General features: G+C 43.5%; 1 protein-coding gene across 6 annotated transcripts in view; it reads right to left on the reverse strand.

Annotated features, from left to right (window-relative positions):
- Positions 1–16,469, reverse strand: part of ADAM12 (ADAM metallopeptidase domain 12) — a 357,064-nt gene that overhangs the window by 82,502 nt on the left and 258,093 nt on the right. For all 6 annotated transcript variants that reach the window (XM_027596330.2, XM_027596333.2, XM_027596331.2 and 3 more), the window contains one exon: positions 7,855–8,003. In XM_027596330.2, coding sequence (XP_027452131.2) covers positions 7,855–8,003 — 149 coding nt within the window. The remainder of the gene's footprint in view (positions 1–7,854; positions 8,004–16,469) is intronic.

Raw genomic sequence — 16,469 nt, forward strand, 5'->3', positions numbered from 1 at the left:
AGATTTTATATTTTTGAGCCCTCTCCTCCCACTTCAGTTAAATTAAGCAAAGGATTTCAGGAGAAGCCACTTCAGGAAGGATTCTACTTTTTGAAAGCAAATTGCTCCTATCACCCTGATCTCCAGAGTATGTATGACAAAAGCAAAGGACTCAGCCACCTATTTACCACCCATTTCCCTGGGGTTTCTCAGCTCTTGTTATAAAAGACAACAGCCTCAGAATCTTCTCTCCAGAGGTTCAGCCATTACACAAAAGGTGGAAAGGTGGCCTCACTCTGCATACATCTGATTGTGCTACAGTCACTCTCCATCCGTCTGTCCATCCATCATTCCACCCACCCTCATCTATTCATCCACTGATCCATCCTTCCTTTCTTCCAGCCATCCATCTGTCCATCCTTCCACTCACCATTTTCCATTCATCAACGGTTCCTTCCTCCCATCCATCCATCCATCCATCGTTCTGTTCATCATTACCCACTCATCCATCAACCCATCCTCCTATCCATTCATCCTTTCATTCAAGAAGTATTTATTTTACTTCACTATGTGCCAGGCACAGTTTTAGGTGCTGGGGACTCAGCAGGGACAAAACACACAAAATTTCTGACTAGTGGAGCTGGAAGTGGGTTCTGCTGGATATTGTTGATTGCAGAGAGGCCTAAAAGTTTACCCTTGACCTCACCCTGGAGCCTCCGTGCCATATGTCCTGGGGAGAGGAGGAAGCCATGGGTGTGTGTTTGTGTGTGTGGGAGTGGGAGGGAAGCACTGGCAGAATTTCAGCTATAATGTTTTCACACATGTTCTACCACAAATAAAATGCTGGATTAACGAGCAATGACAGGAAATAATTCTCTGCTGTTGTAACATTAAGTTGAAGGAAGTTTGCAAAACTAAATGGTTTAAAATTGGGTCAGCTTGCCTGCCTCCCAGAAGTCGTCCAGGGACACTGCTCTGTGCGGAGAAGGCTTCAGTCCCCACACGAAACCCAAACACGGCTGGGGCCACGTCCATGTGGCAAACGCAGCAGTAGACTGAATGGCACAGCTCCCCAAGACTCATCCTCAGCCTTGATGCATGGAGCCCGGCTGCAAGGAACTCTCTCGAAGCCTCCAGCTGGAAGCTGAGCACAGTTTTCTCTGACCATTACCCCAGGACAGATGCCCTTCTCCTCTTCCTGAGGCTTAGCTGCTGCAAATTTTTATTTGAGGTAAGTCATAGGAAGGTGGAAAGGCAGGGGCTCGGCACCTGGTGACTCCGGCTTATGTCCTGGGATTTCCACTTGGCTAGTTTTGAAAATGTAGGCAGTTCATGTGCCTTTCTGAGCCCCAGCTTCCTTCTCAGGCATAGTCATACCCACCTCACATGGTTTACTGATGAACCAGGACATTGGAATGCAGTGCTCTAGGATCAAAGTCAAGTTTTCCTATGGGCCTTTCCCCCAAACTGGATATTTAAGAAGCAGGGGCCATGCTGACCCATCTCCCCAGCTTGACCTCTCTGTTTTGTGTCCAACTTAAGAGAGGAGGAAGATTCTACTGTGCCCTTAGGCAGTGACATTTAGTATTGAGGCTCTGCATTAATTGCAGACAAACGCCCGTATTTTACCGCGAGCAATAATAGCTAAGTACCCAGAGAGGAACAACATTCTCCATATTGGTGCGCCCTCTTGAACTCTCTTCAAGAATCTCTCCTGCCAGTTCATTTCCCCTTTATGATAATGTTGGGATGTAGCCAACGAAATTACTCTGGCTGGATAATTAAACTGATTCTGAGACGCAGTGTTTTAATGTTACTAGAGTTCCTCATTTTGTCCCCTCCTTGAATAAAGATTTCCATTTCCCTCCCTACCCTTTGAAGAATGAAGTGAAGCCTTTCTTAAACCTTTCATTGAGAAAAAAAAAAAAAATCACTTTTAAATGAAGAGATAATATGGGAAAATGATTTCCCACAAGCCCATTCTTATAAAATCCCCTTATGATAAATGTATTTCACGATTTCAGTTCTTCAGAGTTTGCCGGGGGGGGGGGGGGAGTGAGTTTTAATTATGTGTATTTTGCCCTCTTCTTCAAGAATGCAAGTTCTACCAAGAGTACAGATTCCCCAAATACATCTAATTTCTATCAATTCCTAACCACATCCCAAACTCTGAGGAATCTTTTACTGAAAAGTTCCCTTTAGTTCCTTGAAATACATTTTCAGATAGAGGTCTCCTCAAACAGAAAACCAGTTTTCCAATAATATGAGCTAGGAATTCTTGGGCAGAGTCTACCTAACCTCATTCAATTCTTTAGGGTTCAGACTGGACTGTGTTCCAGAACGTCTTCCCTGCCCACCATTCCTTCCAACTTTTTGCTCCTCGTTCACAATGAATTATCATTGCTGTTTTTAAGTGTGAAATGGTATCATGGCTATGTTAAAAAATGTCTCCTTATCTTGCAGCGGCATAACTTATAGGTGAGATTCTATGAAATCCAGGACCTTGTAAAGAGACTAGCTTAGGTGCCCCTGCAGCGAGCCTCATGGCTCCAAAAATGTCCCCCGTCAGAGTCCTGAGGTTCTAATATGCAAACAGCACAGTTTACTTGCCTGTCATTCCACCACAGTATGAGTTTCCAGAAGGTTCCTGCCTTCTGTGTCTGTGCCCGTACTCTGCTCCCTAGGATCTGGCACACAGGGGCACAGTAAATGCTAGTTGAGTAAATGAGTGGTTTCGCGATGATTGGTTGCCTAACCTGATTTCCTGCAGCGGGCTGGTCCTGAGTCAGAGGCAGGACTGATGTCTTCTTAGTTTTCATCAGAGAAGGCTGAACCTGGGTGGAGGCCATCCAGATGTGCTCCACATCCAGACAGCTGTGTAGCAAGTAGGTATGCAATGAATGTTTCCTGAATTGAATTAAATGGAACCGAATGAGCGAATTATACAAACTTCTGACGATGTAGCATGGCAATGCTTTCTGCTTAAACATGGTTATTTGATCCAGTTGTAGATGTTATTCCTGAACGTCCAACCTCAGCTTAATGTAAATTCTTTGCACCACTGGAGAGCAAGCGGTCACCTTCCTGTGATTTCCTTAGCCTGCGTTATCCTGGGCGCGCAACACACTGCTCTCCGCTCTCCGTTGGCAGCCACGGAACATTCTTTGCTCAGGAGCTGTTTGCCAGCCTGGATGAAACAAAACCCAAATAGCTCCAAACCCCTAATCTTAGCATCAGCATGAAAACTATGCAGTAATTCCTTTCAGATACACACACACACACACACACACACACATACACACACAGGGAGTGCAAAAAGGCTCTTCCATGGCTCTTTGAAGTCGAGTCCTTAAAGGATGCTTACTGTAGAAACAGCAAAGTGAAATCCTAAGCAGAATAGCACTTTGTACATCAAGTATGCAAGCCTGGAGAGGCGAGGGTGTGAGGTGTGTATGATGCACCACCTGGTGTGCTGAAGCAGGACCCTTCTCCTTGAATTCCAAATGCCTATTAATTACACGAAAGTAAAACTAAAATTTATAGTCCATCACTTTGACTTCCTTTTTTTACAAGAAGCACACCCTGCCTTTTAAAAATAGACACAAACCCCTTAATTTGGCAAGCTATCATAGCTTGGATGCTGGTGATCTTAGAAGGGAAGAAAGCCTGCAAGGTTAAGTCAGATCAGATTACTGTCCTGCCTAAAACCCTCCAAGGACTTCTCACTGCCCGCGGAACAAAACCGTGTTCCTACCTGGTGGACTGGGCTTTGCCGGCCCTGGCTCCTCCCAAGCCCCTTTGTCTCCAGCAGCACCAGCAACCTGTGCCCTCCAGGCCCCACCCCCATCGTGACCCAGCCCCTGAGAAGCCCCTGGCCTCTGGTCAGCACTTTGGTCTTTACTTAAAGGTCACCTCCAAGAGAGCTCCTCCCCAAGCCCCTAATTAAAGTGGGGCCCCTCGCCCATGTGTTTCCTTTCCAACCTCTTCCTTTGTGTCCTTCAAAGCACTGCTCTTTAACCTGCGATTTTCAACGTATTGTTTTTCAAGTCTGTCCTCCCCCAGAGACTGCAAGTTCCACGAGGCAAGAAGCGTGTCTTGTTCCTGGCTGTCACCCCGACATCTACGAGGGCACGTGAGACCTCGCAGCAGCCAGGTTAGCGTGCGTCCCAGACTCAGCTGCTTTCCTCCCACGACAGGCTCCCTTCCTCCAACTCCTGCTAACAGAAAACTTCCTGCAAAAAATAAAGGAAGCCCTGAGAGTACTTTGTGAATGCCAATACTGCTTTTTTGGGGGGTCCACCCTGGGACCACTCTGACATTTACAATTATGCTAACTATCCTTTTCCAAACGTGTTCAAACTATTCACATTTTTCTTACTCCCATAAATGTGGCATGCTTCGTCCTCAACCCTTTCAGCCCAAATGCTCCAAGCAGCTCATTAACGGGTGGACTCCACTGAGTCAACTCCCACACGAATTCCCAGATACTGCTTTTGCCAAAGAGTGATTTCCAAGGCGGGTCTTCATGTGAACTAAGCGAAGACAGAAAACACATGCTCGCACACACTCCAGGACTTGCGGTAATTAAAGGTCCGACCTGTAAGGACCCCCTCCGACCACCCCTGCAAGCTCCCGCTGACGTCACGACGCCGCGTTTAAGCGGGAGTGCACGCTAGCGCGGTTCTCCCGGGGCGGGGCTTCCAGTCCCATTTGTCAACGACAGGCAGGTGGTGAATATTTCAGAGTTTGGATTCTGGAATGTCTTGATAAAGAATACACAGGGCATATTAAGGGCTGCGCTTTCCCCCTTTCAACCATCGGCAATGCTTGGTCCTTTTTGATTCGGGGAGACCTGAAGATCATGAAAGCAATCACGATTCACCTCTTTTTGAGCCCCCTTCGAGGCTAAGACTTGAATAACATCTTGAACGTTTGCTGCTCGTGCCTGAAATCAGTAGTGCGGAGGAAGTCAGGGGGAAGGCTGGTGTTTGGCCGAGGGCCAGCCTACAACGAGCCCTTCACACAGGGACCGTGGGCGCGTGGCTCAGTGACTGTTTCGAGGTGCTGGAGGTGCTTTCCAGCAACTATGAGCAGGGATTCTGGAAGAGGCCCTCAACGATTTAGTCCCCGCGAGCTAAATAATAACAGTGATCGTGCTGCCATGTATGTGTGGAGTGATTTACAATTTACAAAGACATGTGATCTCATTTAATCCACTCTGCCGCTCTCGAGGGGACTCTATGAGGTAAGAGAGAGACCACGTTGGGATAATACTGCAGATTAAAAGCAGCCTAGAAGTTCTACAATGGGTGATGGATGGCTGAGGGTTGCCTGGGCGGCCTGACCTCCCCCTCACTGTGGGCTTTTGTGATTAATTCACCCACTTGCTTGGGAAGTTTCTTTCCATCTGAGAAAATTAAAAACACCACTCTCTGTTCAGGAATGTGGGATCATAAATGAGAACCAAATAAAAAAGATTTACACAAAAGCACAAGCTCAGCAAAAGAGAAAACTTAGAAATTGCTAATAAGGTATAAATCAAGTAAAGGCTATCAGCAAACCCCTGGTAAGGAAAAAAAAAAAAAAAAACGCCTTTGAAACGATTTGCTGGGCTCTTAACAATACCGCTTCTACCTATGATTTTCAAATATCTCCAGGGTAATTTGGCTCATTTTCTTAAACGCTGCCATGATGACTTTCAATTTGAAGGGTTTTACACAAAATTATGGGGAGTGTCAGAAGGTAGGTCTTGCTCTTGTGCCTCCAGAATCACACACTTCTTAGAGCTGTAGGGTCTTCCTTATCTGTGCATTCCCCATGACAATACACACAAGGGGTCAAAAAAATCTGTTGACTATGTGAACAAGTAAGTGGAAGGTGGATGTATAGCTATAGATGATCTGATGAAAAGATGGATGGATGGATGGATGGAATGAACAGTGAATAAATGGATGGATGGATGGGTAAATAGAATGAATATGAATCGATGGGTGGACAGATGGATGGAAGGAAGGAAGGAAAAAGACAAACTCACTCATTTTCTTGATGAAGACTGGTTAAGACCAGAGGGGTTACTCCTTTGCCTGTATTACCCAAAACAATTGGCATCAGAATAGGGGCTCCCCGGGCTCTTCAGTCCTACTCTAGCGTTCCCAATCTAGATTTTCTTCCCTTTCATTTGCCAATTTTATCAAGAGTTCCAAAACATTTCATGCTATTAGTCATTGGGAACCCCTTCCGGAGGCATGTAAGCTGATGTGTTTGTGTCTATTTGGATAAGCAGGGAAATTTAGCAAACCAGTGAATTTTCTGTGGCCACTTTGAGTTCATCAAGAATGAGAAAGCATGAGCACCACTCAGCTGTACGTTAACTTCCTACCATCCTCACTGAGATTCACATGGCATGCTGGCCAGTGATGCGGGGCTCTGTCTGGCCTGGTAGGATATTGGAAAAAGAAGACACCTACAGGCCCCTGGCCCAACCTCACACCCTAAGAAGGAATTCTTTGCCCCAAATGCCCCCCAAATAATTATCTTGCCTCTGCCTGAACAATTTAAATGACAAGGAGTACCCACTCTCTCAGAGTAGCCTCCCTTTGGGGAGCTCCCTGGTCAGTATCTAGGGTTTTATAATATTTCACTTCCTGTTGGTGTTGGCCTAAGATACTCTCACTTCAGGCTTCCGTTCCTGGCTTCAGTTATCACAGACTCAGAGCAAATCCCTCGACTGGGTCTTGGTAACTCCCTGGAATCGTGCTTAAGACAGAACCAGGAGCAAAAAAAGATGCTCTCTGAAGGCTCTATGCTAATGGTGGCGATGAATTCAAGCAGTCACTTGCTAATAAGGTAACAATGAGGTGCCTCAAGAACAGGCTCAGGCATGAGAACGTCCAGGGTGTGAGCCGTGCCCTTCTGCCCAGTCTTTGCTTCAGGGGCAATGTGATGCCCAAGGAGCCATTTGAGAGGAGCACCCCCCCCAAAGCTATTGCTTATAGAAACATAGCCACATTCTGTAACAGTCCATCCCTTTACACCTCTAGCAAGTGTCCCCTCCTCACACCAGGACTGGCCCCTTGCCAGCAGGTCTTCCCAGAGGCCAGTCTTTGGGCTGCCAGCCAGTACTTGCTTCCTGCTCCAGCATTTCCTTCCAGCAAACCCAGAGAGCAGGCCTCACCTGGGAAGTGCCTTGAAGAGAAGTGTTGGGAAGGTCTCACTCAGGTATAAAAAAAGAAGATCGTAACAAGTGCCTGTTCTCCTTTCCTAGTGAAAATCTCCCCACATTAGCACAGCGCTCTGGTTTGGGCCGGGCCCGTGAAGGCATCAGGATCTCATCAGAATCTGTACTCAATCACTCCACGTGCCATCTCTTTCCACCTCATCTGAATGCTCCCTTAACGAACGAAACTGTCTTCCTTTTCCCCTGGGCGAACCAAGTCTCGAGTTTCAGAAAGGCATTCCAAAGGGAGGAAGAGCGAGAGCGTGATTTACTAAGGCAGAGAAGTCACTTCATTTAAACCTCTCAGATCCTATAAGGTGATGCCTCAGAGGTGGGAATGCGGCAGGCTCCCCCTCCCCCTACTAATGCACTTCAGAGACTGCCTTGGGGCCAAGGCCAAGGGAAGAAGCACTCCCCAGCCCACACCCTCTGAAGGCCATGTGGACCCATCTAACCCTGCCCCCTTTGCCCAGTGAGTTTTCTCAGCCTGGCTGGCGGGAGCAGTGGAGCTGTAGGCTGTCTACTTAGAAAGGGATTTCCTTCTGGAAGTTTCCATGGGTGGTCTGGCCAGAAAACCAGGGAAATTTTTGCTTAGCAGTTTCCCAACATGCAATTCAACCTGTGGCAACTCTGAAAGCGGCTGGACTGTGGGTACTTGCCCGGTGGAGGGGTTCATGATGCAGCCTCCTTTGTCAGCAGCCACACTGCAGCCACAGCCTCGCTCCAGTGTGTCGTGGTTCATCCCGAAGTTGTGGCCCAGCTCATGTGCCAGGGTCACGGCGGCGCCAAGGGGGCTGTCTGAATGGTCCTCAAAGCAAACACAAGAGCGCAATGTATAGTTCACCTCTCCTTGGCCTTTTCCTCAGCCCCGTCCACCTCTCTCCCCCACCATTGGTCTTTTGTTAACATCTGACCGGATCCAATCTCCTATAAGGAAGGAATATAGAGTCCCATTATTTAGTTCAAACGTACATAAGAGATGTGACCTATTTTATGAAACCAGCTCAGGGTCCCTTCTGCAGAGGAATGCATTCATCATGAACACAGGTAGGACTCCCTACATCTTTACATGAAATGCTCAAGGCAATCACATCTATTCTCTTTCCTGCAGTCGCTTACAAAATATCTTTCTTGGGGCTCCTGGGTGGCTCAAAAAAAAGTACCATTTTATTCTCGAAGGAGATGAGGCTAATGAAAAGTTGGGAGGGAAAGCATACTTTGCGACACTCTAAATAAGACCTGAGCGGGGGGGCTACTGAACATGCCCTTCCTGTCTACTTAGAGCGAAGGATACTTGGAAAATTCACAATAATTCACAAAAGAAGCTAGCCACATTGGGTAATCTGTTTGAAGACTCAGTGAATTAAGATTGTAATCCAGTTATGCCTCACTCTTGCTGGCTCCTTGTTTTGTCAAGTGGATTTTGGAGAAGGGTAGAAGCACCCTGATTCTCTGACTGTTGGTGCTGGGGGTTTGCTCAACTCTTTGATGGGTTTTGGAAGATGGTGTCTCCATTCAGCGAGCATTGCGTGGCCACCCCTAATTTAATGAAGTGCATGGATGGTTTAGATGAATAGATATTAGAGATTATTGTTACTTAAGATAGTATCACTAAATTATTAAATCTAATTATTAAAATATTGTTACTTAATTTTAACAAACTAAAATTAATTATTAAATGGGATTTGCAGAAATTATGCCCATTTTTTGTTTGTTTGTTTCAGGAGAATTTAGTGATTCATCACTTACATAGAACACCCAGTGCTCATTACATCAAGTGCCCTCCTTAATGCCCATCACCCATTTAGCCCTTCTCCCCACCCACCTCCCCTCCAGCAATCCTTAGTTTGTTCTCTGTAGTTAAGAGTCTCTAAAGAAAAGTCCTTCTTTTCTCCTTTGTTCATCTGTTTTGTTTCCTAAGTTCCACATATAAGTGAAATCATACGGTATTTGTCTTGCTCTGACTTATTTCACTCAGCATAATACCCTCTAGGTCCATCCATGTCGTTGCAACGGGCAAGATCTCATTCCTTTTGATGGCTGGGTAATATTCCTATCACTCCTTTTTCCGTTCATCAGTTGATGGACATTTGGGCTCTTTCCACACTTTGGCTCTTATGGACATTGCTGCTATAAACATTGGGGTGCAGGTGCCCCTTTGAATCTCTATTTTTGTATCCTTTGGATAAATACCTAGTAGTGAATTGCTAGGTTGTAAGGTAGCTCTATTTTCAACTTCTTGAGGAAGCTCCATACTGTTTCCCAGAGTGGCGGCACCAGCTTGCATTCCCACCAACAGTGTAGGAGGGTTCCCCTTTCTCCGCATCCTCGCCAACATCTGTTGTTTCCTGTGTTGTTCATTTTAGCCATTCTGACAAGTGTGAGGTGGTGTCTCATTGTGGTTTTGATTTGTATTTTCCTGATGATGAGTGATGCTGAGCATTTTTTTCATGTGTCTGTTAGCCATCTGTATGTCTTCTTTGGAGAAATGTCTGTTCATGTCTTCTGCCCATTTCTTAACTGGATTATTTATTTTTGGGGTGTTGTTTGGTAAGGTTGTTTTTTTTTCTTTATGCAGAGGTAAATTTATTCACATTAATTGATTCATTGTTGGTGGATCTACGTTAAGATTGTGGTGAACAGCATGGGCTTTAGAGACAGATCTATTCAAATTCAATTATTCAGCCAATTATCTGAATTACTATATGCAGTAGAGCAAACTTCTTAGGCTCTCTAAGCCCCAATTTTCTCATTCTTTCAGGATTGTGATAACTCAAAAATGTATATGTAGTGCTCAATAAATGCTAAAATAATTAATTCCTTCAGAGATACTATTGCGCCTGTTTGTATCTTAAATCCTGCTCTGTAGGTATTCTTTAGTACTTTTTTAAAAATAATTTTTTATTGTTATGTTAATCACCATACATTACATCATTAGTTTTTGATGTAGTGTTCCATGATTCACTGTTTGTGCATAACACCCAGTGCTCCACGCAGAATGTGCCCTCTTTAATACCCATCACCAGGCTAACCCATCTCCCCACCCCCCTCCCCTCTAGAACCCTCAGTTTGTTTTTCAGAGTCCATCGTCTCTCATGGTCCGTCTCCCCCTCCGACTTACTCCCCTTCATTCTTCCCCTCCTGCTATCTTCTTCTTCTTTTTTTCTTAACATATATTACATTATTTGTTTCAGAAGTACAGGTCGGTGATTCATCAGTCTTGTACAATTCACAGTGCTCACCATAGCACATACCCTCCCCAATGTCTATCACCCAGCCACCCCATCCCTCCCACCCCCCACCACTCCAGCAACCCTCAGTTTGCTTCCTGAGATTAAGAATTCCTCATATCAGTGAGGTCATAGGATACATGTCTTTCTCTGATTGACTTATTTCGCTCAGCATAACACCCTCCAGTTCCATCCACGTCGTTGCAAATGGCAAGATCTCATTCCTTTCGATGGCTGCATAATATTCCATTGTGTATATATACCACTTCTTCTTTATCCATTCATCTGTCGATGGACATCTTGGCTCTTTCCACAGTTTGGCTATTGTGGACATTGCTGCTATAAACATTGGGGTGCACGTACCCCTTCAGATCCCTACATTTGCATCTTTGTGGTAAATCCCCAGTAGTGCAATTGCTGGATCGTAGGGTAGCTCTATTTTCAACTGTTTGAGGAACCTCCATACTGTTTTCCAGAGTAGTAGCACCGGCTTGCATTCCCACCAACAGTGTAGGAGGGTTCCCCTTTCTCCACATCCCTACCAACATCTGTCGTTTCCTGACTTATTAATTTTAGCCATTCTGACTGGTGTGAGGTGGTATCTCATTGAGGTTTCGATTTGTATTTCCCTGATGCCGAGCGATGTTGAGCACTTTTTCATGTGTCTGTTGGCCATTTGGATGTCTTCTTTGGAAAAATGTCTGTTCATGTCTTCTGCCCGTTTCTCGATTGGATTATTTGTTCTTTGGGTGTTGAGTTTGATAAGTTCTTTATAGATTTTGGATACTAGCCCTTTATCTGATATGGCATTTGCAAATATCTTCTCCCATTCGGTCGGTTGTCTTTTGGTTTTGTGGACTGTTTCTTTTGCTGTGCAAAAGCTTTTTATCTTGATGAAATCCCAATACTTCATTTTTGCCCTGGCTTCCCTTGCCTTTGGCGATGTTTCTAGGAAGAAGTTGCTGCAGCTGAGGTCGAAGAGGTTGCTGCCTGTGTTCTCCTTTAGGATTCTGATGGACTCCTGTCTCACGTTTAGGTCTTTCAACCATTTGGAGTCTATTTTTGTGTGTGGTGTAAGGAAATGGTCCAGTTTCATTCTTCTGCATGTGGCTGTCCAATTTCTCCAACACCATTTGTTGAAGAGACTGTCTTTTTTCCATTGGACATTCCTTCCTGCTTTGTCAAAGATGAGTTGACCATAGAGTTGAGGGTCCATTTCTGGGCTCTCTTTTCTGTTATATTGATCTATGGGTCTGTTTTTGTGCCAGTACCATACTGTCTTGATGATGACAGCTTTGTAATAGAGCTGGAAGTCCGGAATTGTGATGCCGCCACCTTTGCTTTTCTTTTTCAACATTCCTCTGGCTATTCGGGGTCTCTTCTGGTTCCATACAAATTTTACGATTATTTGTTCCACTTCTTTGAAAAAAGTGGATGGTATTTTGATGGGGATTGCACTGAATGTGTAGATTGCTCTAGGTAGCATTGACATCTTCACAATGTTTGTTCTTCCAATCCATGAGCATGGAATGTTTTTCCATTTCTTTGTGTCTTCTTCAATTTCTTTCCTGAGTATTTTATAGTTTTCTGAGTACAGATCCTTTGCCTCTTTGGTTAAATTTATTCCTAGGTATCTTATGGTTTTGGGTGCAGTTGTGAATGGGATCGACTCCTTGATTTGTCTCTCTTCTGTCTTGTTGTTGGTGTATAGGAATGCCACTGATTTCTGTGCATTGATTTTATATCCTGCTACTTTACTGAATTCCTGTCTGAGTTCTAGCAGTTTTGGGGTGGAGTCTTTTGGATTTTCCACATACAGTATCATATCATCTGCAAAGAGTAAGAGTTTGACTTCCTCTTTGCCGATTTGGATGCCTTTGATTTCTTTTTGTTGTCTGATCGCTGTGGCTAGGACTTCTAATACTCTGTTGAATAGCAGTGGTGAGAGTGGACATCCCTGCCGCGTTCCTGACCTTAGGGGAAAAGCTCTCAGCTTTTCCCCATTGAGAATGATATTCGCTGTGGGGTTTTCATAGATGGCTTTTATGATATTGAGGTATGTACCCTCTATCCCTATACTCTGAAGAGTTTTGATCAAGAAAGGATGCTGTACTTTGTCAAATGCTTTTTCTGCATCTATTGAGAGGATCCTATGATTCTTGTTCTTTCTTTTGTTAATGTATTGTATCACGTTGATTGATTTGCGGATGTTGAACCAGCCTTGCAGCCCAGGGATAAATCCCACTTGGTCATGGTGAATAATTCTTTTAATGTACTGTTGGATCCTATTGGCTAGTATTTTGGTGAGAATTTTTGCATCCATGTTCATCAAGGATATTGGTCTGTAATTCCCCTTTTTGATGAGGTCTTTGTCTGGTTTTGGGATCAAGGCAATGGTGGCCTCATAAACGAGTTTGGAAGTTTTCCTTCCATTTCTATTTTTTGGAACAGTTTCAGGAGAATAGGTATTAATTCTTCTTGAAATGTTTGGTAGAATTCCGCTGGGAAGCCATCTGGCCCTGGGCTTTTGTTTGTTGGGAGATTTTTGATGACTGCATCAATTTCCTTAGTGGTGATAGGTCTGTTCAGGTTTTCTATTTCTTCCTGGTTCAATTTTGGTAGTTGATATATCTCTAGGAATGCACCCATTTCTTCCAGGTTATCTAATTTGCTGGCATAGAGTTGCTCATAATATGTTCTTCTAATTGTTTGTATTTCTTTGGTGTTGGTTGTGATCTCTCCTCTTTCATGCATGATTTTGTTGATTTGGGTCCTTTCTCTTTTCTTTTTGATAAGTCTGGCCAGGGGTTTATCAATCTTGTTAATTCTTTCAAAGAACCAGCTCCTAGTTTCGTTGATCTGTTCTACTGTTCTTTTGGTTTCTATTTCATTGATTTCTGCTCTGATCTTTATTATTTCTCTTCTCCTGCTGGGTTTAGGCTTTATTTGCTGTTCTTTCTCCAGCTCCTTTAGGTGTAAGTTTAGGTTGTGTATTTGAGACCTTTCTTGTTTCTTGAGAAAGGCTTGTACTGCTATATACTTTCCTCTCAGGACTGCCTTTGCTGCATCCCAAAGGTTTTGAACAGTTGTGTTTTCATTTTCATCGGTTTCCATGAATTTTTTTAATTCTTCTTTAATTTCCTGGTTGACCCATTCATTCTTTAGTAGGATGCTCTTTAGCCTCCATGTATTTGAGTTCTTTCTGACTTTTCTCTTGTGATTGAGTTCTGGTTTCAAAGCATTGTGGTCTGAAAATATGCAGGGAATGATCCCAATCTTTTGGTACTGGTTGAGACCTGATTTGTGACCTAGGATGTGATCAATTCTGGAGAATGTTCCATGGGCACTAGAGAAGAATGTGTATTCCGTTGCTTTGGGATGGAATGTTCTGAATATGTCTGTAAAGTCCATTTGGTCCTGTGTTTCATTTAAAGTCTTTATTTCCTTGTTGATCTTTTGCTTAGATGATCTGTCCATTTCAATGAGGGGGGGTGTTAAAGTCGACCACTATTATTGTATTGTTGTCAATGTGTTTCTTTGCTTTTGTTATTAATTGCCTTATATAATTGGCTGCTCCCACGTTAGGGGCATAGATTTTTACAATTGTTAGATCTTCTTGTTGGATAGACCCTTTAGGTAGGATATAGTGTCCTTCTTCATCTCTTATTACAGTCTTTGTTTTAAAATCTAATTTGTCTGATATAAGGATTGCCACCCCAGCTTTCTTTTGGTGTCCATTAGCATGGTAAATGGTTTTCCACCCCCTCACTTGCAATCTGGGGGTTTCTTTGGGTCTAAAATGAGTCTCTTGCAGACAGCATATCGATGGGTCTTGTTTGTTAATCCAATCTGATAGCCTGTGTCTTTTGATTGGGGCATTGAGCCCATTTACATTCAGGGTAACTATTGAAAGGTATGAATTTAGTGCCATTGTATTGCCTGTAAGGTGACTGTGACTGTATATTGTCTGTGTTCCTTTCTGGTCTATGCTGCTTTTAGGCTCTCTTCTTGCTTAGAGGACCTCTTTCAATATTTCTTGGAGGGCTGGTTTTGTGTTTGCAAATTCCTTTAGTTTTTGTTTGTCCTGGAAGCTTTTTATCTCTCCTTCTATTTTCAATGATAGACTAGCTGGATATAGTATTCTTGGCTGCGTATTTTTCTCGTTTAGTGCACTGAAGATATCATGCCAGTTCTTTCTGGCCTGCCAGGTCTCTGTGGATAGGTCTGTTGCCAATCTCATGTTTCTACCATTGTAGGTTACATATCTCTTCTACCGACCTGCTTTCAGGATTTTCTCTTTGTGTCTGAGACTCGTAAGTTTTACTATTAGATGTCGGGGTGTTGACCTATTTTTATTGATTTTGAGAGGGGTTCCCTGTGCCTCTTGGATTTTGATGCCTGTTTCCTTCCCCACATTAGGGAAGTTCTCTGCTATAATTTGCTCCAATATACCTTCTGCCCCCCTCTCTCTCTCTTCTTCTTCTGGGATCCCAATTATTCTAATGTTGTTTCGTCTTATCGTATCGCTTATCTCTCGAATTCTGCCCTCGTGATCCTGTAGTTGTTTATCTCTCTTTTTCTCAGCCTCTTTATTTTCCATCATTTGGTCTTCTATATCGCTGATTCTTTCTTCTGCCTCATTTATCCTAGCAGTTAGTGCCCCCATTTTTGATTGCACCTCATTAATAGCCTTTTTGATTTCAACTTGGTTAGATTTTAGTTCTTTTATTTCTCCAGAAAGGATTTCTCTAATAACTTCCACACTTTTTTCAAGCCCAGCTAGTATCTTTAAAGTCATGATTCTGAACTCTAGGTCCGACATCGTACTAATGTCAGTATTGAGTAGGTCCCTGGCAGATGGGACTACCTCTTGTTCTTTTTGCTGAGGTGATTTTTTTCGTCTTGTCATTTTGTCCAGAGGAGAACAGATGAATGAGAGAACAGAATGCTCACAGGTTAACAACGTCTCCAGCAAATATACTCTATACAAATCAGAAAAGACCTGAAACCAGGGGACAAGAAAGGGAAAGAAGAGAAAAAAAAAAAAATGAAAAAGAAAAAGATAAAAACAAACAAAAAAAAACCAGAATATGATCAAATATGATCAGGCTAGTGCATAGATCAGTGCCACACCCTAGCTTTTGGGCATATTTTGGTCTGTTAGAAGAAAGTGCCTGCTAAAATTTTAAAGGAAGAAAGACATATATGTACAAAATAAGGGTTGATACAATGAAGGGATGGCAGATGACTGTAAAGAGGAAAATTATAAAAGATTTTATAAAAGGAATTGATAAGAAGTTGTTTTTAAAAAGAAGAAGATTTAAAAAGAAAAAGAAAAATGAAAAAAAGAAATAGAAAAGGGAGAGATTGTGATCAGGCAGGAGACTAGAACAAAGCCATATACTAGTGATTTAGGGTATATTTTGATCTGTTAGAAGAAATTGTATCTCAAAATTTTAAAGAGAGAACAACTTATATATATATGCCAAAAATAAGGGTAACTACTATGAAGGGATAAAAATATGACTCTAAAAATGAAAAATAAAAAATGTTTTTTTAAAAAAGGGATCGATAAGATGTTGTTTGAAAAAGGGAAAAAGAAAAATTAAAAAAACCGGTTAAAAAATTAACTTTGAAAAACAAATGAATTATGGTAAAAAAGCCATGAATTCTATGTGCAGTATTCCCCTAGCGCTGGAGTTCTCCCGTTCTCCTTGATCGGTAAACTTGGTCTTGGCTTGCTGGCTGTTCGTGCTGATCTTCTGGGGGAGGGGCCTGTTGCCGTGGTTCCCAAATGTCTTTGCCCGAGCCTGAATTGCCCCGCCCTTGTCGGTCCGGGCTAAGCAAGCTGCTCCGGTTTGCTCTCAGGAGCTTTTGTTCCCTGCAAGCTCTCGGTACAGCTTTGGAGGACCAGGGTGAAAATGGTGGCCTCCCAGTCTCCACCCGGAGGAGCCGAGAACTCGGGGCCCCACTCCTCAGTGCGCCCCCAGAGAAAAGCAGTCACTCCCGTGTCCCCGGTCTCCGGCCGCACTCCGTGCTCACCC

This window comes from Zalophus californianus, chromosome 15 (assembly GCF_009762305.2).
Source record: "Zalophus californianus isolate mZalCal1 chromosome 15, mZalCal1.pri.v2, whole genome shotgun sequence".
In the NCBI taxonomy this organism is placed as follows: domain Eukaryota; kingdom Metazoa; phylum Chordata; class Mammalia; order Carnivora; family Otariidae; genus Zalophus; species Zalophus californianus.